Genomic DNA, 25,956 nt, shown 5'->3' on the forward strand with positions numbered 1-25,956 from the left:
TTAGATATGCACTTACTAATTGATTCCAGTACCGTAGATTATGGCAGTAAAGCTGGCAGAAGTAAATAATTCCGCTCATTGTAAGCGTAATTGAGCAGAACACAGATATTGCCAAGACGAATTTCATTGGCTGGGCGCCCTCTACCGACCAAAATGTGCTCGACAAACACAGAATCAGAACCAAAAGACTCAGCACCTGAAAATTTTAATTTATTTAAGGTTCCTGTTTATGCTAACGACAGTACAGTAGTACACTGGCATCATATTCCACAGGTCGTACTTAAATTAAAAAACTAAAAAATGGAAAAAACAATAAAAAATGCAACAAAGAAAATTGTGACACCGACACTCAGCCAGAAGAACATTTAACATATGATAATTCCTGAACAAACAAAATAATAATAAAACATGAAACAAAAATACGTGATGAAGCATTTATTGGTAAACATGTTTTAGTCTGATTTTTTTAGCTTAAAAACATTAACGTACTTAATGTAATAAAGTATGAACCAAATATGGAAACGATTAGGCAAGATCCTAGCTTAAATGTTAATATACAAACATAGATTTAATTTAAACGAAACATGTAAAGTGTGATACTGTAGTTGCAAAATAAATCTAATCTATAAACCTGTTAAATGCGATTTCCCTCTGTATCACCGTACCATTATGGTTTACGCCACCTTTTCCTAATTGCGTTCTAAAGTAGCCACTGTGTGATTTTACCGCGGAAAATAAAACAATAATTTATTGGTCACAAGTATACATCTAATTCGGGGGCGCCAGTCAATTCTTGGGGTACCCGACCCGAGATTTGGCGATTTGCAAGTTTTTAGGGCTTCGGATTTGTAATAGTTTTACGGTATTGGGCTCTTTACGAGCGGTTGTGCACAAATATTGACAGGCTTTGCCGCTAATCGCTGTTTGTTACTTGAAACGATTCACTTGGGAAAAAGATCGCTCAAGTCCATGCTCAAACGTTTCTTGCTACGTATAGCAACATAACTGTATTTCTTTCCGCCCTTTTATATCGTTTAATTTTTAGTTTTGTAGTATCCTGTTTTGTAGACATTTGTTAGCTCAAAGTACATACTTTTGCATGTTTTCTGTCAACTAAAATACGCATATTATTTACATCGAAAGCATTACCCCCCTCACAACGTGTTCTTCAAAATTGCAATTAAGAATTGATCCTAAACTTTAATGTTGACTTACTGATTTGTAGCCAAATCGAGAAATTGATAATTGCTTTTAGTATGACAATTAATAAATATCTGAGGGGGGCGCAAGGCACAGGGAAACCACGAAACGAAGGGCGCGATGAAAAAAAAGTGATTACAAGTACCAAAACAGGAAAACAAACGTACCAGTTGAATAGTTTTAAATACGCCATCTATGGTCCTGAAATAACTTTTATCTGCTACACAATAAGTGTTATCAATATTCATTTCTTCAAATTCCATGTCTATGCTCAGAAAATACTCAACAATCAAATATTTTTTGAACCAGAATTATTTAAAAACGTTTCCAGAAAAGTTCTTAAAAACGAACTGCTATAGTTAGCCCGACATATATGAACTTTAATTTCGTTTTCCTCTGAGGGAACCATTCGTCGAAGAGTTTTAATTTCGTAATAATTAACTTGATTCGAGGTACTCTTTAGGTAAATATATGTTGTTTGCTTTTGCATGCCGGCGAAACGCGATTTGCGGTACTGCTTATTTGGGGAGGCCAAAAAGTTTTTGTGCAAAATCGTTATTTTTTTAGGGATAACTGGCAAGAAATAAGATTAGTGGGAGGGTCAATACGACATAGAATACAAAAAACTAGAACTTAAAAGGCCTTAATAATATTGAAAACTTAAGAACTTTTATTCGGAATACCACGCTTTCCAACATCAAACCAAACACAAACAACGCGTTTGTTGGTCGACAGTGACGTACCACACTAGCAACAAGAGCTCTTTGTGAGTTGTTGAGATTTGAAACTTTCGTAGCTGGTTTGATGGGAATTTAGCAATCGGGGAATCCCCAAAGGGTGCTTGTGCAAAACTCGTCTTATCAGTAGAACCAGGTTAATATTAACAGGGTTGTCAAACTCGTCTTACAGAAGGCTGCATGAGATAACTTAAGTACTTCATTGGGCCGCACCAACATAACAAGAAAACAAAACCGTATTACAAAATATTTTTGGTATACCGCTATGTTTTAAAACATGAGCCTCCTAGAATAATATTTTTCCATTTTAATGTGTTGTGCTTTATAATGGCGTGTTGTGTTGCGCTGACGCTTTTCTATCATGGCATCACCTAATAAAGCATCGATTCAGTTTAAACATTGTACAATACACCTCGAATTTTGAACCTTAAAACTGAGGCGGTTTTATTTGCACAGAACGTGGAAGAGAAAATTTTAGCTGCCTCAGGTTTGACACCCCTGAAGGCACCATATCTTTTATACACCTCAAAGTTTATTTCACTGCAAGCCAGAGGTTGCAAATTAGTTAGAGTTTAAAGTCGTGTCTCTTGCGCGAACTTCTGTAATAACCGCAATAAAGCAAAACACACCAATGCGCAGAAATGAATGTTGCTTACTTATATTTTAGCTAGCTAAATAACACAGCATGAACGTTAGAGCTGCTGAAAATCGGGAGGTGGGGGACTTCATGTGGTTTGATGCGGTTGTTGTATAATTTGTCGTGGGGTATATTTTCAGGGCTTGGTATTATATGGGCCGAAAATTTATTTTCGGGACATATCTTGTTTTTGCCGTTATTATATGGGCCGAAAATTTATTTTCGGGACATATCTTGTTTTTGCCGTTATTATATGGGCCGAAAATTTATTTTCGGGACATATCTTGTTCTTTTTTGGTTTCCTATGGTTTCCTATGGTTTCCTATGGTTTGTTTCAGACCGACTTTTGTCCGAAGCTTTATAGAAAAAGTAGACATCGTAGAACCTTCAAATTTTCAGACATGGCGTAGAGTGGTATGTAGGTGCTTTGTAAAAGTTTATGAGGCTGCACTCCCAGGGGCCTTTGCTTGGGGGGTAAAAACCTGAAATATTGCGTTTTAGCACTTTGTAGCTAACGACAGCCATCTAGCAGCAGAAAAACTTTCATACAGAATTCGTTCATATTCGCTTGCTTTGTCCAGCTCGCGTCGCGACGAGGCGGCTGCTGGCATCCCTGCTGCGCCCTATTGTCCCGCGCGTGCAACATTTGTGTTGGAAGTGGCTTGCCTAGTAAAACTATGCACATGCGACTTGCCTTTCATAAAGAGGCCTCTCTAAGTAAAAAAACCTATTGCTCTTACAACACAAAATATTTTACCACCGCAAATTTAAATGCGAATCCTACAGGCAGTGTACACATCTCTGTTAGCACATGTTGTAATTGTTGCACCATTCAAACATATCAACATCAGGTCTAAGCAAATATAATTATACAAGGGCCGCAACAACAAAAAGCTTAAGTTTAACGCATTCTTAACGACGACGTTACAAAGCTACGTCATAACATGGCGTCATAAATAAATAAATCTTGCGTTTATTGGATTTAAATTGGCAAAACTTTCAATATAAAACGTGGCTTATTAGGCACATAAACGTGTTTGCATATTGCTCAAAACTACAGATTTAAACTCTGTTTCAACAGTGATTGCTCAGACCAAGGCATGGTAAAAATTTACACAGTAAAAGTTGGAAAAAGTATAGCAAACCATAGACGTTAAATCATTTAGAGAGAATGAAAATATTGACTTTTTAAACATGCTAGCTGACCAAAATGTGATAACATGGCCGTAAGCATTATCTACGTAAATTTTTATTGATCAAATGTATGTTTCGATCATTTGCCAAAATCTACGCCATATTTGAACCCCCTTCGCTTCAAAGCCATAAGTTATTATATTATTATACACAACTTATAATTGTGTGTAGATATGTTGGATTGGAGTAACATACAGAACAGGTGCAAATAGCAAATATTCTCCAAATACGATGTTTCCAATATTCTCCAAATCGTATTTCATCGTATTGTCGCGGTAATACACAAAGAGGTAAAAGGCCGTGAATAAAGTTTCACCCACCGTACAATTAACGGAGGGAAGCATTTCGAGTAGGGATGTTCAAGGCAGAATATCGGCGACACATTTATAATGCTTGCTTTAAATGCGGCGTCAGCATTTTTTGGGGCGACCAATTACTTCGCGATAAGCTTCGCCTAATAATTAAGTGTCAATAGGGTGTATTTACCGCCGCAAGTTTAAATGCGAAATCTTAAGGCAGTCTACGCCTCTCTGTTAGCACCTGTTGTGCATCTTGCTCCAACCAGCATACCAACATCAGGCCTAAACTTATCTAGCAAAACTTTCGATTTAATAGTTTGCGTATTAGGCACGTAATAGTGTTTTTCATATTGTTTGAAACGACAGATTTAAAGCCTGTTTTAACAGTGATTGCTCGGACCAAGCTATGGTAAAAAATTACCTAGTGAAAGTTTGCAAAAGTATAGCAAACCATAGGCGTTAAACCATTTTTAGTCTTTAAGAGAATGATAATATTTGATTTTCAAACACGTAAGCTGGTCAAAATTTAATAAAATAGCCATATGCATTATCTAAGTAAATTCTATTTATCAAATATATGTTTCGATCATTCCCCAAATTCTACGCCATATTTGAACCCCTTTCGCATCAAAGGCGCCGCAAATTTAAATGCGAAATCTGGTGGCAACTCTAATCCAACATATCAACACCAGGCCTACACAACTTAAAATTGTGTGTTGATATGTTGGATTGGAGTAACATACTATACAGGTGCAAATAGCAAATATTCTCCAAATACGATTTTTCCAATATTCTCCAAATCGTATTTCATCGTATTGTTGCGGTAATACACAAAGAGGTAAGGCCGTGAATAAAGTTTCACCCACCGTACAATTAACGGAGGGAAGCATTGCGAGTAGAGATGTTCAAAGCAGAATATCGGCGACTCATTTATAATGCTTGCTTTAAATGCGGCGTCAGCATTTTTTGGGGCGACCATTTACTTTGCGATAAGCTTCGCCTAATAATCAAGTGTCAATAGGGTGTATTTACCGCCGCAAATTTAAATGCGAAATCTTAAGGCAGTGTACGCCTCTCTGTTAGCACCTGTTGTGCATGTTGCTCCAACCAACATACCAATATCAGGCCTAAACAACTAGCAAAACTTTCGATTTAATAGTTTGCGTATTAGGCACATAATAGTGTGTTTCATATTGTTTAAAACTACAGATTTAAAGTCTGTTTTAACAGTGATTGCTCGGACCAAGCCATGGTAAAATTTTACCGAGTAAAAGTTGGCAAAAGTATTGCAAACCATAGGCGTTAAACCATTTTAAGTCTTGAGGAGAATGATAATATTTGGTTTTCAAACACGTAAGCTCTGGCCAAAATGTAATAAAATGGCCATGTACATTATCTACGCAAATTCTATTTATCAAATATATGTTTCCATCATTCCCCAAATAGTGGGGAAGTTTTCGGCCCATATCTGTTTTTGCTTGCAGAAACAAGTTAAGGAAAATGAAAAACAAAATATGAAATATATAATATAAAATACACAATACAAAATACAAAATATTAAAAAATAAAAAGTGTAAAATAAAAAAAATATTAAATAAAAAAAAAATAAAAAAAAAAAAATAAAAAACACAAAAAAAATAAAAAATAAAAATTAAAAAATGAATATGAAAAATAAAATTGAAAAAAAATAAAAAAATAAATAAAATCAATTTCAAAAAAAAATTAAAACTAAATAAAAATAAACACTAAGCCCTGACAATATACCCCCTGACAAAATATACAACAACCGCACCCCCGTCTAGTTCTTTTTTGGTTTCCTATGGTTTCCTATGGTTTCCTATGGTTTGTTTCAGACCGACTTTTGTCCGAAGCTTTATAGAAAAAGTAGACATCGTAGAACCTTCAAATTTTCAGACATGGCGTAGAGTGGTATGTAGGTGCTTTGTAAAAGTTTATGAGGCTGCACTCCCAGGGGCCTTTGCTTGGGGGGTAAAATCCTGAAATATTGCGTTTTTGCACTTTGTAGCTAACGACAGCCATCTAGCAGCAGAAAAACTTTCATACAGAATTCGTTCATATTCGCTTGCTTTGTCCAGCTCGCGTCGCGACGAGGCGGCTGCTGGCATCCCTGCTGCGCCCTATTGTCCCGCGCGTGCAACATTTGTGTTGGAAGTGGCTTGCCTAGTAAAACTATGCACATGCGACTTGCCTTTCATAAAGAGGCCTCTCTAAGTAAAAAAACCTATTGCACTTACAACACAAAATATTTTACCACCGCAAATTTAAATGCGAATCCTACAGGCAGTGTACACATCTCTGTTAGCACATGTTGTAATTGTTGCACCATTCAAACATATCAACACCAGGTCTAAGCAAATATAATTATACAAGGGCCGCAACAACAAAAAGCTTAAGTTTAACGCATTCTTAACGACGACGTTACAAAGCTACGTCATAACATGGCGTCATAAATAAATAAATCTTGCGTTTATTGGATTTAAATTGGCAAAACTTTCAATATAAAACGTGGCTTATTAGGCACATAAACGTGTTTGCATATTGCTCAAAACTACAGATTTAAACTCTGTTTCAACAGTGATTGCTCAGACCAAGGCATGGTAAAAATTTACACAGTAAAAGTTGGAAAAAGTATAGCAAACCATAGACGTTAAATCATTTAGAGAGAATGAAAATATTGACTTTTTAAACATGCTAGCTGACCAAAATGTAATAACATGGCCGTAAGCATTATCTACGTAAATTTTTATTGATCAAATGTATGTTTCGATCATTTGCCAAAATCTACGCCATATTTGAACCCCCTTCGCTTCAAAGCCATAATTTATTATATTATTATACACAACTTATAATTGTGTGTAGATATGTTGGATTGGAGTAACATACAGAACAGGTGCAAATAGCAAATATTCTCCAAATACGATGTTTCCAATATTCTCCAAATCGTATTTCATCGTATCGTCGCGGTAATACACAAAGAGGTAAGGCCGTGAATAAAGTTTCACCCAGCGTACAATTAACGGAGGGAAGCATTGCGAGTAGAGATGTTCAAAGCAGAATATCGGCGACACATTTATAATGCTTGCTTTAAATGCAGCGTCAGCATTTTTTCTGCGACCAATTACTTTGCGATAAGCTTCGCCTAATAATCAAGTGTCCGCTGCAAATTTAAATGCGAAATCTTAAGGCAGTCTACGCCTCTCTGTTAGCACCTGTTGTGCATGTTGCTCCAACCAACCTACCAACATCAGGCCTAAACAACTAGCAAAACTTTCGATTTAATAGTTTGCGTATTGAGAACATAATAGTGTGTTTCATATTGTTTAAAACTACAGATTTAAAGTCTGTTTTAACAGTGATTGCTCGGACCAAGCCATGGTAAAAATTTACCGAGTAAAAGTTTGCAAAAGTATAGCAAACCATAGGCGTTAAACCATTTTAAGTCTTTGGGAGAATGATAATATTTGTTTTTCAAACACGTAAGCTGGCCAAAATGTAATAAAATGGCCATACACACTATCTACGTAAATTCTATTTATCAAATATATGTTTCGATCATTTCCCAAAATCTACGCCATATTTGAATCCCTTTCGCATCAAAGGCTTAAGTGGGGAATTTTTCGGCCCATATCTGTTTTTGCTTGCAGAAACAAGTTAAGGAAAATGAAAAACAAAATATATAATATAAAATACACAATACAAAATATTAAAAAATAAAAAGTATTAAATAAAAAAAAAAATGAAAATAAAAATAAAACATAAAAAATGAAAAATTAAAACAAAAATCAAAAAAAACTAAATAAAAAAAATAAATAATAGAAATAAAAACATTAAAAAATAAAAACATTGAAAAATAAAAATAAATAATTAAGTCAATCAAAAATATTAAAAAAAAAATTGAAAAAAAAAAAAATTAAAAATTAAAAAAAAATAACACTAAACCTTGAAAGCATACCCCCTGACAAAATAAACAACAACCGCACCCCCGTCTGGTTCTTTTTTGGTTTCCTATGGTTTCCTATGGTTTGTTTCAGACCGAGTTTTGTCCGAAGCTTTATAGAAAAAGTAGACATCGTAGAACCTTCAAATTTTCAGACATGGCGTAGAGTGGTATGTAGGTGCTTTGTAAAAGTTTATGAGGCTGCACTCCCAGGGGCCTTTGCTTGGGGGGTAAAAACCTGAAATATTGCGTTTTAGCACTTTGTAGCTAACGACAGCCATCTAGCAGCAGAAAAACTTTCATACAGAATTCGTTCATATTCGCTTGCTTTGTCCAGCTCGCGTCGCGACGAGGCGGCTGCTGGCATCCCTGCTGCGCCCTATTGTCCCGCGCGTGCAACATTTGTGTTGGAAGTGGCTTGCCTAGCGAAACTATGCACATGCGACTTGCCTTTCATAAAGAAGCCTCTCTAAGTAAAAAAACCTATTGCTCTTACAACACAAAATATTTTACCACCGCAAATTGAAATGGGAATCCTACAGGCAGTGTACACATCTCTGTTAGCACATGTTGTAATTGTTGCACCATTCAAACATATCAACACCAGGTCTAAGCAAATATAATTATACAAGGGCCGCAACAACAAAAAGCTTAAGTTTAACGCATTCTTAACGACGACGTTACAAAGCTACGTCATAACATGGCGTCATAAATAAATAAATCTTGCGTTTATTGGATTTAAATTGGCAAAACTTTCAATATAAAACGTGGCACATAAACGTGTTTGCATATTGCTCAAAACTACAGATTTAAACTCTGTTTCAACAGTGATTGCTCAGACCAAGGCATGGTAAAAATTTACACAGTAAAAGTTGGAAAAAGTATAGCAAACCATAGACGTTAAATCATTTAGAGAGAATGAAAATATTGACTTTTTAAACATGCTAGCTGACCAAAATGTAATAACATGTCCGTAAGCATTATCTACGTAAATTTTTATTGATCAAATGTATGTTTCGATCATTTGCCAAAATCTACGCCATATTTGAACCCCCTTCGCTTCAAAGCCATAAGTTATTATATTAATATACACAACTTATAATTGTGTGTAGATATGTTGGATTGGAGTAACATACAGAACAGGTGCAAATAGCAAATATTCTCCAAATACGATGTTTCCAATATTCTCCAAATCGTATTTCATCGTATTGTCGCGGTAATACACAAAGAGGTAAGGCCGTGAATAAAGTTTCACCCACCGTACAATTAACGGAGGGAAGCATTTCGAGTAGGGATGTTCAAGGCAGAATATCGGCGACACATTTATAATGCTTGCTTTAAATGCGGCGTCAGCATTTTTTGGGGCGACCAATTACTTCGCGATAAGCTTCGCCTAATAATTAAGTGTCAATAGGGTGTATTTACCGCCGCAAGTTTAAATGCGAAATCTTAAGGCAGTCTACGCCTCTCTGTTAGCACCTGTTGTGCATCTTGCTCCAACCAGCATACCAACATCAGGCCTAAACTTATCTAGCAAAACTTTCGATTTAATAGTTTGCGTATTAGGCACGTAATAGTGTTTTTCATATTGTTTGAAACGACAGATTTAAAGCCTGTTTTAACAGTGATTGCTCGGACCAAGCTATGGTAAAAAATTACCTAGTGAAAGTTTGCAAAAGTATAGCAAACCATAGGCGTTAAACCATTTTTAGTCTTTAAGAGAATGATAATATTTGATTTTCAAACACGTAAGCTGGTCAAAATTTAATAAAATAGCCATATGCATAATCTAAGTAAATTCTATTTATCAAATATATGTTTCGATCATTCCCCAAATTCTACGCCATATTTGAACCCCTTTCGCATCAAAGGCATATTTTAAGTGGGGAAGTTTTCGGCCCATATCTGTTTTTGCTTGCAGAAACAAGTTAAGGAAAATAAAAAACAAAATATATAATATAAAGTACACAATACAAAACATTAAAAAAAAAATTAAAAAAAAATAAAATTAAAATAAAGTAAAAATTGAAAATAAACACTAAGCCCTGAAAATATATCCCCTGACAAAATATACAACAACCGCACCCCCGTCTAGTTTATATTATTTTATTTCAAAATAAAATTTGTGTTAGTGCGCCGTTATAAATAAGGATACTTACCAGGTTTAGTTTCTTATATTATTACTTTCACTTTGGTTCGTTGGAACTCTTTTATGTGCCTAATACGCCACCTATTTAATCAAAAATTTTGCCAATTTAAACCAAATAAATGCAGTGTTCTTAAGATTTATTTTTGCATGACGTTATGTTGTGACGTAGCTTTGTAACGTCGTCGCTGAAAATGCATTCAACATATTTTTTATTAAGAGAAGCCTCTTTCTAAAAGGCAAGTCGCACGCGTCCACTGTTACTAAGACAGTCCCTTCGCAGAAAAACGTTGCATGCGCGGGACTATAAAGCGCAGCAGGATGCCGTCGCTTCACCCGCTAAATAGAGCAAGTGATATGAACGCATTCTGCATTAAAGGTTTTTTGCCGCTAGATTAAGTAGACAGCTGTAAAGGTCTGAAACGATGACGTCACACTATTGATTCTTTCTCCCCCAATTAGAGGTGCCTAGGGGTGCAGACTCCTAAACTTCTTATACGCACCTACATACCATTCTATGCCATGTCTGAAAATTTTAAAGTCCTACGATGTCTACTTTTTTCTATAAAGCTCCGAAAATAAATTTTCTTATACGAGGAAAAACAAGATATGTCCCGAAAATAAATTTTCGGCCCATATAATAATCACGTTCTGGTGCCAGCGGAAAAGGGTGATCAATTAGCCACTTTAAAAACTAAACCTACAAAAACATTCAACATATTTCTCTACTACAGGGAATGGCTAAACTGCGGCTCGTGATTTGCACGCGGCTCTCCAATCAATTTAAAGCGGTTCTTACGTTCTGTTGTACTCGAGTTTGTAGCATGTTCAGTGTCAATTTTTGCGCGAAAATGTTTAACTCTCCAATATGTAGCCATCAATCCACATTTTAATTGACTAAAAAGAGGACGATAGTACAATGCAAGACAGTTTTACTTTCAAAGAATTCATTACCTCTTTATGGATGAATCAACGCATGCGAACGGAAAAAAATGATTCAAAACACTTTTGGCAGACTGACATCCGAAAGTTTTGATATTTGCCAAATTTTTCAAAACAAAACATTGATAAAATTCGCAAAAAAGAGGACATTTGTGCATTTTTCAGTGTTCTAGGAGGACCATTTGTTTTTTATTTTTGTTATTTTAAAAAAGACAAAGCCTTTTGAAAAAATACCTATCCAATATAGACCCATTTAGGAATCATAAACACGCCTTGTGTCCCTTGGCAGTCCGCTGACATCTATAAGGGGCGAAGGCTTTTGTCGACCTAATCTTAAATATATTGATTTCCATTGCACATTTCTGCACGGCACGTATACTTCTAATAAAACTAGCTGAACAAAGATAGGTTTGTAAGTAGCTTACGAACCTAACTAAGAATATTCATTTTTTGGTTTGCGCAATTATACAAAAAAAAATATGTTTAGAGATAAAATCGCATTTTTTTTAATTAAACCAACGCGGTATAAGAGCTCCAACACAAAACTGTTTACCAGGGCTGTGGAATGGGACAAAAACAACCTGAATCAGACTTCGGCCGAAAAAATGTGGTGTCATTTACTTCATCTTCATATGCTATTTCACCTTTACATTTTACAGTGGCATTCCCACGTCGGTGTCAGAATTCGGGATTCTTAAGTAGTCATTACTCCGAGTACCGAAAGACAAACCGACTCCGTTGAGTTCCGAGTCTCACCTCCAACTACGCAGCCCGGCTACAAGCACACAAAACGACAAATAACAGCATTATGTGGAAAAAACTTTGACCAAATGATAGTCAGGATAAGGTGTGGCGCAATGCTGACTGCAGCGATTTATTTGGGTTAGGTTGCGAGTTAGCGTTTGGGTTGTGGTGGGTCGAGTATTATTATAATTGTTATCCTTGGTCAAGGGTCGAGTATTATTATATTTGTTATCCTTTGGTCGATGCCTAAAATATACATAAAATTATTTTTATAGCTGCATTAAGCATTATCTGCCTTTTACCGCCTGTTTACCCTTAACTTTCTGTTAACCCTTGGACTTTGCCCCCCAGGTTAAAGTTGAAACGTAACGAAAGGTTCCCGGTATCGTTCCAACATGGTGTACTGAGCTTTTGTACGGCGGCCGTTCCTCATATCACTTATCCTGCCTTGAACTTAATATTTGATCAAAGTATTTTCCGCATTATGCCAGCACCAGTGGGGTACTTTCCCTAACTTGTAACGCACGCAGTTGTTAAAAATGCCTTCTGGCGTAAAGGGCGTAACCGCTTTATATCAAGATTCGTGTCGGGTCAAATTGACGTCATTACGGATGAATAAAGAGAAACATTTAGGCCAGGGCAATGAATATAGACCGGTTACCCAAAATGGTGTTTTGACTTACTTGGGTCTTGTTTTTTGTCCAAACATATGACAGCAGTTTCCAAACATATGACAGCAGGATCGCCTTGTAGCCTGTATTCGTAGTCAGCTAACTTTGCTAGCAAAACGGGCCTAAAATAACCAGGTTGTCAAACAGTTTGACTTTTTCGGTTCGGGTTTGGTTCGGGTTCACGGATCGGTTCAGTTCTGGCTTCGGTTCGGAGCATTTTCAAAGTTTCGGTGCAGCTCCGGTTCGACCATTGCTATTTCAAAAGCAGTTCATAAATTTTTAGTTTCTGTCAAAAATATTTGGTTGAGTTCCGGTCCAGCTCCTATAAATCTTACAAAAAACGGTTTAGGTTCTGTTACAATTCGCAAAAGATTGGCCCAAAACCGGTTCATAAAGATCCGGTTCGGTTCCGGTTCGACTCCATCGTATAAACCAAAATCCAGTACATGTGAACTGTTGTAATGCTGCCATTTATTTGACGATCTATTCGTGTTACGTCACAATGGAAGTGTTACGTCACACTCGATGCGATTTGTTATGTCACACTCAAAGCGATTCACAACATTTTACAGTGTGATTTTATCACTTCACCAAAAGATTGTAATTAAGCATGTCTTTTTTAATATTTTTCGCGTTGTTGCCAATTACCGGATATATAGGCCTGCGACTAACCACAATAGCCTACACCACTTTCATTTGTTTAAATATTAACCTACATGATGATCGGTTAGCGAATCAAAATTAACCTGTGCTTTATAATTTATTAAAATACAAACATTTTTTGGTAAAATTTTGCAAATGGCGCCAATTTTAAACATAGCATGAATTGACTACCAGAAATAAAAAATTGTGACGCCATTCAGGAGTAAACGGCTTTTTTTACCATGTTAGGGTTTGGTTAGGGTTGACGTAATTTCAAAATATTCGGTTCAGTTCCGGTTCGGCTCCTTGAAGTCTCGCAACAAACAGTTCGGGTTCGGTTAAGGTACGGAAAAAATTAGCCCAAAACCGGTCCATGAAGTTCTATTGTGGGCTCCGTTTGACTCCTTGAGAATAGCATTCTCTATACATCCCTGGCAAACTATAATTTTGTTAAAACAAGTTTTGTTATAAACAAATCTCCTCACCCTTCCAACTAAATGACGACAATGACTTCAAATTGAAGAGACGAAAACTGGTTTTAAAATTAAATTTCGTTCCAATTAAGAGACTGAATTATGCAGTTTTAGGCAAAAATACTCGCCTATTATCTTATAAAATGACTGACTTTGATCACTTTGAAAAACTCTAAATAGTATTTACCACGACGACAAACGACAATATTCTGTATTTGACGTCCTTGTATTGTTACCAAATTTACGTACAGTTAAACTTGGGATTCTCGGCAAATTTCCTAATCAGTTAATTACCTAAAATTCCTTAATAAACGTAGCTTGTTGATACTCAATAAAACACGACTGTTGCGTCGACAACCGGTTGAACAGCATTTAATTATGACGTCACACGAGACGTGCTCAATAGGCCTGGGGGCAAATTTCCAGTCAGAAACGTGTACAGCGAACAATATCAACGCCTTATTCCGCAATTCGTCGTTTTTCAGCGACTTTAAAGTAATTCCAGCAGATATAGCCGCCGTTCAGGTCAAACGCAGAAACTTGTAAAGGCAGTGTTTTTGCTATTATTTTGTGTAGTTGTAAATTTTAGAACCTTTAGCAGTTCGTTTAGGTCAAATTTAGTCCCGCAGCGTTCTTATGCATTGGAATTTTGTCAAATTGATTTACAAACAGTTTTAAAAGCCTTAAGCAATCTTGCTTGAGTATTTTCGCAATATCACCGACAATATTACATTTTATTATGATTTTACGATAAGTTGGGTCACTATGCACGTAAGGTAGCTTGATAATGAACTTCAAAGCCAAAAAGGTCTAGTAGATCGACATCAGCTTGATTAAGACGTTTCGAGACGAACTTGTAATTTGACATTAACTGAAGATGAAACAAGTTCGTATTGAAACGTCTTGATTAAGAAGATGTCGATCTACTCGACCTTTCTGGCATTGCAATTCTTTACGATAAGTACTTTTTACATTTTAATGCAAAGTTTGCAAAACAATTTAAAAAGGGTTTTGTCTTTTGCTTTTTTTAGTTAACCTGAGTCAACTTTAAATTTACCGATAAAAAACTTTTATCAGTGCTAATTAATGTCTACATTAAGTTAAGCAAAATAATCAAAAAGTTTGACAGTTTACTCCTTTTAAAATTTATGAATTGTTTTGTCAGGTTAGATTTAAAAGAGTTTTTGTTTACGTTGTGCAGCCACAAAAATACCCCGTAAAGTCAAAAAAAGTAATAATTGTTTATTCAATAATTGATTTCGTTTAGATTTTGTCAGGTTTTTGTTAACCAGGACACAGCTAAAATGTCGAACGAAGGCAAAGAAGCTGTTGAAAACGAAGCCTTCGAAGGAATTAATGGTATGTCCTGCTGAGTGAAACATATAGGAGACTACGCGTTGTAAATGTTGTAAAGTGTTGCAATGGCTCGCAATCAAGTCACTGTTTCAAATTACTTGACTTGTCTCAAGCATACTTAAGTCACTGTTATTAAATACCTCCGATTGACTTAAGTCTTTTGGGCAAACGATTTGACTCGACTGATGCTATTTGGACGAATGACATGACTTGACTTAAGTATAATGTAGTCCATGCTTTCACATGAATTTATTTGACTTCAAGTCATTTTGGAGAATGACATGATCGAATTTAAGTCTTTTGACCAAAATGACCTCACTTTACTAAAATTATTCGGAAAAACTTAATTCAAGTCATATAGACAAATGACTTACATGGATCCAAAGTGTCTTAATTGAAAACATATAAAAAATAAATAAAAAATGGTTTGTTGCCTCAAATATTCAACTTAAAAAAGTATACTGCTATATTTATTTCGTTGTTGGTGATTGCTGTGCGAAATATGTTTCAAATCGAATCACTTCACTCATTTTTAATCAAGTAAAATTTGCGTCGATACCAATGACTTAACTTGACGCTCACATGATAGAAGATCATTACTGTGTTTACTGTATGTCCCTAACTGGGGATGTCCAAAAGTAGTCGATAACCGATTGGCAAAATGCTAGTTTCGGAACTCGTCCGACACTTGGATGGTATTTACTGCAACGCGATACCAAATTAATTTGTTCTTTACAGGCATTTATTCGTTTTTTAAGATCCAATGTAGAGTTTTCTATCCAAAAAGGTAATTTTTTTAGAAAATCATAGAAAAAAGCTCCAAAATAAATGTAAGCTTCTAATGTAAAGCAAGTAAAAACGCTAACAATCATTATAATTTCAGGTGTCAGTTTTGTTTTATTGATCAAAATAATGACGTCATTTGGTATCAGTCCCATGGCGATACTTTGTGGCGAAAATATCGGTTATCGGAATAAAATACTAAGTATCAGACAACATATACCCAGACCTATTAGATTTAACTGTTGTAAAAAAAACTTTTTTGCTGGAGCTACAAAACTGTACAAAGCGTCTTCGGATGTTTAAATATACGCTTTGACAATTGTCATGCTCAACATATATTTACCTTTCATCCCTTAGATGAGAAAAGTACCGCAGTAGCGCCGTCTAGTGACGAGCAGAAGGACTGCAGCCGCTTCAGCGAGGACGGAATGGAAACTGAAATTGAAGTTTCGTCGCAGGTAAAAAGACAAAAAAACGGACTAAAGCTTTTATCTAACGTACAACGGTGTCTAGGGATGTCCGATATTATCGGATCGAAGGCGATACCCGATGCCAAGCAGTGGAATCGGTACTCGTCCGATACTAGGGTTTTGTATCGGTACTCGTCCGATGTTAGGGTGTGGTATCGGTACTCGTCCGATACTAGGGTTTTGTATCGGTACTCGTCCGATGTTAGGGTGTGGTATCGGTACTCGTCCGATACTAGGGTTTTGTATCGGTACTCGTCCGATGTTAGGGTGTGGTATCGGTACTCGTCCGATGTTAGGGTGTGGTATCGGTACTCGTCCGATACTAGGGTTTTGTATCGGTACTCGTCCGATGTTAGGGTGTGGTATCGGTACTCGTCCGATACTAGGGTTTTGTATCGTTACTCGTCCGATGTTAGGTGGTGGTATTGGTACTCGTACGATACTAGGGTTTTGTATCGGTGCCGATCCGATACCAAATTTATATAGGGATTACTGCTTTGATTTTTTATCAAATGCAGAATTTTTCATCAAAAAAGTAGGTTAATAACTAGATGTAGCGGTACTACATCTCATATAGGCGTAGCACCGGGGCCATGCCCATTTGAAAATTTATAAATATTGTACTCAAAATAAATTGTTTTGTAGCGCTTATGTGCAGTACCACAACAGCCGATCACAGGCATGCCACGCCTTCAATTGTCATGCACTGTTACGTCACAAACGATGTAGTTAATATTACGTATGCTTTACATTAATGTAGTTTTTCTTTTCAGTCATTCTGTTTTTGCTCGTTTAATGGATTTTGAGTATTGCGTTAAACTCAGTTACTTGTTGCTCGAAACGGTTTGCTAGCATATTTATTTGTGTTCGAGCTAAACAAAAAGTAGTTTTTCCATAAGAGCTATATAACAGTTTTTTAACATCTAGTTATAGGTTGGCAAAAAACAGAGAGAATTTCCTCAAACGGGATAACAGTCTCGAAAAACAAATAGGATTCGCGCGAGACGCCTTCAATTTGCTGCTATGTATAATAAAAAAGGAAATATAAAGCTGCGAAAGCGGCCGTGTCCGCGTGCAGTTTTATCAAAAATTATGCTAAGAAATGATAGCTTAGATTTATCTGGAAGCAAGATTCTTTCATCAAAAGAGCCATATGGCGTCACAAAAAGTGCCATATATGGCTCGCGAGCCATAGGTTCCCTACCCCTGATGTAGATATTATCAGCAAATTATTTGCCGGTTTCTGCAAAATTATTTGCTGGTTTCTTTTCAGGATGTCGACAACGAAGTTCCGAAAAAGAAAAAAAAGAAGAAAAAGAAGAAAAACGCAGAAAAAAAGGCGGAAGAAGAAAAAGTTGAAGACGAAAAGCCTGCTGGTGTTTCAGGTAAATTGGCTGTCAGTAGGGTGATTATTTTTTGAGTTGTCAAATAAATCAAAAAAAATTTGCACGTTAGCTTAAAGTTTGTCAAAATTATTTCATTTTAAATAAATTATAAATACACATAAATTGATTACAAAGTTAAAAAAAAAAACTATAGTCAGTTTTTTGAAATTGTCTTCAGTTAGAAGTTTGTCAGAAAAAGTACTTTTTAATTTTATTCAACGACGTTTTAACTGTATTAGATCGTCATTAGAGCAAAATACGGTTATATAAGTTAAGTCTAGCGTAAGAGAAAAAGTTAAAGTTTCACACGGTTTTAATTGCATGTTTTTTTTTTAAAGTTTCACACGGTTGTGATTGCATGTTAGCCTAATACAGGGGTTCTTAAACTGGGGTACATTGACCCATTGGGGATTTGGGAACTAATTTTTATGTAGATGAATGCCAAATTTTAATATTAGTGAATATTTAGAAAGTAAAATTTTATTGAAAAAAACGTTTTAGCACTGAATGTATTTAGACTCCATTTTACTTAAATCATCAGCATATTTTTGAAAGTCTATTTGTTTGTGACGTCATTTTTGTAAATTTCTTGCCTACTGTGGTCAACGCGAAGCAAAAAAAAAATTGTAGGGGTCCGCGGTAAAAAAAGTTTAAGAACCCCTGGCCTAATACGTCCGATCGATAAAAAAAATGATCGCGATCCGATGAGTTACTTAATGGCGTCATTACGGTGACAATAAATTAACTAGAAAAAAAATTAAAACGTTAAAAAAGTATTTCTTAAGGTTACAAGAATAACATTTGAGAGTGAGTTTTGAAGTGTGTTACCTCCGGTTGTGAATCGATATTTTCGTTTTAGATAGAAACGCAAGTTTAAATCGCAAATTATGGCTGAATGGTTTACATCAATTTGGTTTATTTAATAAACTACCCAACTGGTATTTCAACTTATTTGAGATTAAATTCGCCAAACGAGATCGTGTTCCGTTTTGAGATAAAATCGATAAAAAATTCCAGTTGGAATTTTATCAAGGCGCAAATAATACCAAGAAATTGGCAAATTAAAGTAATAAATAACAAGTGTCCGGATAAAACTTATGAAACTCTATATAGAATAGAAATTAAAATAAAATAAAAAATGAACAAGACTTTATTTTAAAAAAAACTAAATTTTAAAATTTCAACCACTATTTTTAAGAAATTGTAACATATTTTAGCGCCATAATACTGGGGGGGGGTCTAGTTTGATGGGAATCTTTTTTTCACAACAAATAAACATAAATTTATTTGAAAAAAGACAAACTAAGTACGAAACTGTACGGATGATGCTAGTAGGAGCGAAATGTCTTTCTTGCATAATTCATAAATGCTAATTTTAGTTTGCTAACTTAAGTTTATATTAATTGCTCATAACCGTACGAGTTTACCAATTATAATAGTTAAACATTAAATTTTGTATAACAAGGACTTGACTTAGAAATGACTTGTTATTTAGTCAAAACGATGCGACTTGGACTTGAGTTATTTTATAATGGCTTGTTTACAACAATGACTAAATGCTGGCCCCAAACTGATTTGAAGAACAAATATAATTACGTGGGGAGCAATTAATAAACTAACTTTATAAGAAATTTTTACCGCAGATAAAAAAAATGTTCTAATATTTTTTTAAATCTTGACGCAGTAAACTGGTATATTCAATGCACTGGTATATTCAATGCAATGGATTGCGGTGTAGTAAACTGGTATGGAATTTCAAAAATTATTTTTTAATGTTTTTCAAACAATGTTACTTTCCTTCACAGAAAAGGTTGAAGCTCAGAACAGTGATGTTGAACAAAGCCAGGATCTGGAATCTCCAAACAATGATTTAAAGGTTTGAACTAGAGATGCCCGATACTCGCTATTTTATTGCGCTACTCGATACCCGGTAGTGGGGCAAAAATATCTCTATCCGATCAAAAAAACTTTCAAAACTAATTTAATCCTAATTAAAAAAATGAAATCAGGAGTAATCCACCTAATTTAAACCTAAAAACTCTTGTTGAAGATTGAATTATAATACATCTTATTTTATAAAAGTTAATCAGGATTGAAACCGCCCATGGGAAAACTAGTCCTACAACAAAGTAAGAACAAATTTTAAAAATAATTTTAATTTATTTCTAGTTGAATAAAGTAAAAAAATAAATTACCAAAAAACGCATTAAAATAAAAAAAATTAAAAAAGAACAAAAGACAATAAAAAAATAATTTAATTTGATTAAAATTGAAAAAAAAGTAGAAAATGTTGATGACAAAAAAGAGGAATAGGACCAAACAAAAAACATATAGAAAACTTTTAAAATAAATTTTATTCAATTTTAATTTGAAAAAATTAAAAGCAAAACAGGAATAAAACCGAAAATTTTCGTTACAAAAAAATAAGAATAGTAGCTAAAAAAAAAGCAAAAAAAAAGAAATAAGCTTTAAAATAATTTAAGTTAGCTCTAATGGATACAAATAATAAAGTAAATGACACAAAAATCCAATAAAGACCAAAAAAATTAAAAACGAACAACAGATAAACGTTTATTTTACCTTATTTTTAATTAAAAGAATTAAAAATAAAACACGAATAAAACAACCCGACTTAAAATCTCCTGTTACAGAAAAATAAGAAGAAAAGCCTCAAGAGCAAGATGGGCAGCCTCGGTTCTGCTCCACTTCTTCTCTTCCTGGCTGTCTTGATCTGCGTCATCCTACCGATCGCGATCTACGCTTGTGACGTCATAATCAGTGTGAACGTTCTGGGCGACAACTCAAACGAGTTGCTGGGCGATTTGGAGAGCGACGACCGTTGGTGCGCTGTGTACGAAAACTTTATCGATCTCAACTACAGGCACAACTTTACCGAGACGGTGATGGACAAGGTGAGGGAATAATAAAACTAAAAAAATGAATAAAAAAACACCCTTTAAACAAAAAACTAATGACCTTTAGGTAAAAAATGAATTGTATGTGCTTTGTGTTAACCCATTAAAGTTTAATGATTAAAGTTTAATGAACAAAGTATCCCTTTAAAAAAGATTTAAAAATAAGAGAAACTAGAAAACAATAAAAGTTTGGAAAAAAGAACGAACGTTAAAATTGGTAAACTCGTCCGATTATATTAGCAATATATCCATCAAAAACGCAGAAAAATATCAAAACGCAACATTTATAAAATATAAGATAAATAAGGCCCCTACCCAAAGTCAAGTGATTTGGACAAAAGCCTTAAGTCAAATCACTTAATTCAAGTCATCAACTTAACGCATTACAACACTGATTTTGAGCCTTATTTGATTTTCTTTGTGTTTTTTAGATTGAAAACATCGCAAAACAGTGCCAAAGAGAAAAGGAGTACGTGTTGGAATCACAGGTAACGTTTAGTGTCTAGTTTCTCAAAGTGTCACATGCGGAACACCTTCGATAGACCCTTACCGCGTGCTGACCTCTTTACATTTATTGCATAATGTGCTCTGTGGGAGCAAATACCGATATAGTAATGTAATGTCATTTTGTATTAGTATCCATAAAACGAAAACACGAATTTAAAACGTATTTAGATACAACGGGAAAAGGAAGCGGCTGACTACAGAAGGAGATTTATAACACAAGCCGACAACAACAACAGCACAAATACAACAGCACAAACTACATCAGCTCCATACAACAATAACACACAGACAAACTTGAACCAAACACAACTCAACACAACACAAGCTACAAGCACAAAAAACACAACAACAACACTACTAAACGTAACAAGCATAAACTCTACAACAGTAAACACAACAACAACAACAACAACAATAACAACAACAACAACAACCACAAACCCTACAATAGCAGCTACAGAAGCTATAACAAACTCCACCATCAACTCCACTAGCGAACAAAGCCCATTGTCAACTGCAACAGAAGAAACAACCAGCGATTATGACGTCACAACAGAACTGAGCACAACTTTGGAATACACGACAATGGGCGATGCAATAACGACCACCGAAAGCCCGTTCAAGTACAGAAAGAAAGGAATGCAGTGCTACAACGATTTGTACTTTATCAAAGTCCATCAGCAATGGTCTTCAAAGTACAACCTCGACTGGCACGCCAGCGTATTCGGCACATTAAGCCAAGTGCAGCAAGCCCTGTTTTTCATGTTCACCGTGATCGGTTTCATCTTTCTCATGATCAGTATCGTGATGCGTTGTGAAATCTTCCTTAATAAGAAGTGGTCCTCCTTTCTCATATTCGTTTTCCTGCTTTACTCCATATCGACGAGTCTCACGGCTTACGCTTTCGTGATGCAAACGGGAAACCAAGGCTTGAGGTAAGTTTCGTTGCATCACAATTAGGCATGTCCGATACTTTACCGATATTTATCGCGATTCGAAGCGATACTAAATAACGTAAACAAAGCAAAAATAAGGTGTAGTTTTATTCTTGTTAGTTTCGAGCGTTTTATTCTTTTATCTGTTCAACTTTGAGAGATTACATTTAAAGATGTCCGGCAATATCGGATCTGAGCCGATAGAGATGCCAAGTAACGGAAAAAGCATAGTTTTAATAAGGTTTTGCTGTCTGGAAAATGATTGAAGGTCTTGGGCAAATTAAACATGAATGACGTCATCAAAAACAAATATATCAAAACAAAAGAAAAGTTTGTATCAAAACAAAAGAAAAGTTTCTTTCATTATTTTTAGATGAAATTAATTAAAACGTGCAGGAAAATAATTTAAGGGTTAGGGTTAGGAATAATCAGGCTAATTTAACGGAAGCGCGTTGATAATAAACAACTGCAAAGAGTGTTGACAATAATTGATAATTTGTTTTGAATATGTATATGTTTTCAAGGATGGAATATGAACAGCAATATCTATTTACACAGCTTTTAACATTTTTGTGGCTTTTCAAATATTTTTGTAAAGAATAAATTTACAGAAGACCATAACATAAACTTGCAACGATGACCAGTTATTCGCTTTACCTAAACGAGCAAACTAGATGAAATTAAGACGTTCAAAAGACTTTATTTTTCTGGTTATTAGGAAGAAATGTTTTTAGCGTTGTAAAGCTATCTTTTTTGATAAATTTAGTATTCAGAATACATTAACTGTTTTCGTTTGCAAGTAACGGCTGAAAAATCTATATCTATTTGGTATCGATTGGCACTAATACCACCCCACTTGACAACCATTTTTTGCAATACAATTATACCGTTTTGAGGTATGATTATTTTTAACACGTGACCTGTCGAAGTTACGCCATACCGTGGCGTCATAAAGTTACGTAAAATCGTGACATCACAAAGTTACATCTTAACGCATAGAATATTTTTTCATTTCTAAACTGTACCGCCGGCCTAAAGAGTTTGCTAAACAACTGCTTAGATTTCTTGGAATCAAGTTATTTTGCAAATGACTTGACTGGGACTTGACTAATTTTTAAAGTCTTCTCTACAAATGCAGCTACTATTAGACTTTCATCAACTCAAATTTGAAGTGACAGGGGCTTACTTTATTTTGCAAATGACTTGACTGGAACTTGACTAATTTCGAAAAGACTTTTCTACATCAGTGCTACTATTAGACTTCAAATCAACTCAAAATTCGACAGAGACGTTAGTTATTTTGCAAACGACTTGACCTGGCCTCGATTTATTTCGCCAACGACTTAACTTAGACTTAAGTTATTTTTTACAAACGACTTGATTTGGATTCAATATATTTTACAAATGACTTGACTTCGACTTCGAAAAGACGTTTTTACAATACTGTCACTATTAGACTTCCAATCAACTCAAATTGATAGTCAATAACGTTTTAAGCAAGCCGGGTCCTTGATATTTTTCTGTTTATTTCAGGTGCTTTTTGTGTCAGTTTGTGAGCTCGTGTGAAGACATAGACCCGTGGTACATTGGTATGAAGGGGTATTTCCCCACCGAAAGCGTGAACTGGACCCTCGTCGCATTTGTAAGTATGCAAAATTGCCTTGAGTGGCTCTGAAGATTCCGATACTTGATATTTTATACCGATACTCGATGTTTTGGACAAAAACTATTCCGATATCTATAGGGACGGCCATACAAGCACAAAAGATGAAATTGACCCTTTTAAAGTATCATTTCCAGACTATTATTCTATTTGATAAGAAGTGTAGTTACCTCCAGTTGCTAACCTACTAGTTTTTGATAAAATAACCTTTGAAGATAAAATCGTTACGTTGGGTCGTAATTTATGACAAATATTTTTTTTTTAATTGGTATCGCATTTGCTCCGATACCACCCTATAGTATCAGACAATTGTACCGACAAGTAATCTACTGCTAATCTATCGCCTCCGATCCAATACTATCGTACAACCCTAGCTGTGAACTATTACTTTTAAGCCTAGTAACGTTTTCCATAAAACGTCAAAATTGCTGCTTACACCATAAATGCACTTTAAAAAAGGTACCAGCTTTTAAAATACATCATTCGAGTGTTTTAATGACTGGATAAATACACTTCACTATTTACAAATCAATTAACTTTATAATAAGTAGGTACAGACCTACTTCTGTATGGGATTTGATATTCTTATTACGTCTTACTACAACCTCCAACCATTATGCTCCAAAATTGACTTAGTATTTTAGGCAAAAGTACTTAAATCAACAAATACTCTAGACAATTGATTAAGTCAAATGACTTGGTGTAGCGTATTTTCCAACATCTTCTAACGCTACATTGTAAAATCAAAATAAAGCCCATTCTCGTGTGAAATGTTAGACGTCATAAAGAGTCTAATCTCCGCTTGGTTTGAAATGAACTGTTTTCCTTAAACAATGCTCGACTAGATTTTAAAACCTTTGATTCTTTTGCAGCTAAGTTTCATCTTTAAGCTGTTCGATTGCTTCGCCTTTGGTTTCATTACTCTCTATTTCGTCCTGGACTGGAATTCCGACGCTTTTTGGCTCATCTTTCTCAAACTTTTCGGCTGGCTACTTGTCTTTCCGCTCATGATCTTTACGCCATCTGCCGGAGTTATTGCTTTCGAAGTTCTACCGGTAGGTGTCGCTCTTATTACAAAACCGAGAACCGTATTGGGCTCCGAATAATAGTCGAAGTTTCGTTGCTAAAAAATACACCAATTGCCCACTGTTGAACTATTGTAACTTATACCGACAATTATAATATGCATTCTTGTATTTTATACACTTTTGGGAGACGAAACCAACAAAATAGCGATTTTAATTAAGATATGCGAGAAGTAATAATAACACTTTATTCCATATAAAAATCACTAAATTGCTGCATTCCTTTTGATGTGGATTTTGAATTGATCAAAGGTTTAATAACTAATTCAATGAATCCTAATTTCCCCTTATTTTATACACTTGTCTGTAATACCCAATATAATATAAGCACCCATTATATATTTATCTATAATAATTATAATACCCTGTCTATACCATACAAATCCATGTTTATGAAGTTGTCAAAGGTTCCCAATGACCTTGAACTGCCCTTCACAGGCGACAGGTTTTAATTTAATGATTCGAATTCTCCCTTTAACTTATGTATTTCTCTATAATACCTGCATCCCTGCATGTACTATAAAAACCCTAGTTTATGCAGCTAAAGTAAAACTTTACCTTTATCAAACCACGTGTCAAGTTTGTCCAATGACCTTGAACTATCCTTCACAGGCGACTGGTTTTGGCGGCACTTCAGTGAGCCTTGCTCTCACCATCTTGTTCGGAATCGGCTGCGCTTTCTGGGGGATATGCTTGATTGCACTTCCCATTTTCTGCCGACTGCGCATGTGCGGTAACGATGGCGACGAGACTGACGACGAGGAGGAAGAATATTAACTGGGATGACTGGTTGTTGCAAGTTTGGTGGACATTTTTTGTCAAAGCAACGCACAAAAATGTAAAACAATGGAAAGGCATTTATACACTCCATTTTATTTAACACTAGAATTACCGCGTTGTGGACATACCTAATATCAAAATGGCCGTTTGTCTAATGAAGAAAAAATGTGCAGAATAATTTTGCTTTATTTCCTTTAAAAGACTTGAATCTTAATAGGTGTGAGATAAATGCATTGTAGACTCCATTACAATATCATGTTCTGGAATTTACTTATAGGCCATATCTACGAATTGCATTGTAGGCGCCCAACTTACTTACTACGCTTGTTACATGAACCACAAAGAAATATTCAAAAGCATACAAGAACAAGAAATTAGCAGCGCTCAGCGCAATACACATATTCAACTTTCACACCACTTGTACACTTTCCGCA

General features: G+C 35.3%; 1 protein-coding gene across 1 annotated transcript; it reads left to right on the forward strand.

Annotated features, from left to right (window-relative positions):
• The first annotated feature begins 14,891 nt into the window (after positions 1–14,891).
• Positions 14,892–25,682, forward strand: LOC146141613 (uncharacterized). The gene is made up of 10 exons (XM_083390208.1): positions 14,892–15,002; positions 16,140–16,240; positions 17,526–17,664; positions 19,443–19,513; positions 20,289–20,549; positions 20,984–21,040; positions 21,228–21,994; positions 23,528–23,636; positions 24,530–24,712; positions 25,355–25,682. The coding sequence occupies exons 1-10, from the start codon at positions 14,948–14,950 to the stop codon at positions 25,517–25,519; spliced, it is 1,908 nt and encodes a 635-aa protein (XP_083246334.1). The 5' UTR covers positions 14,892–14,947; the 3' UTR covers positions 25,520–25,682.
• The last annotated feature ends 274 nt before the right edge of the window (positions 25,683–25,956 follow it).

Source organism: Ascidiella aspersa, chromosome 5, assembly GCF_963924565.1.
Source record: "Ascidiella aspersa chromosome 5, kaAscAspe10.2, whole genome shotgun sequence".
In the NCBI taxonomy this organism is placed as follows: Eukaryota; Metazoa; Chordata; class Ascidiacea; order Phlebobranchia; family Ascidiidae; genus Ascidiella; species Ascidiella aspersa.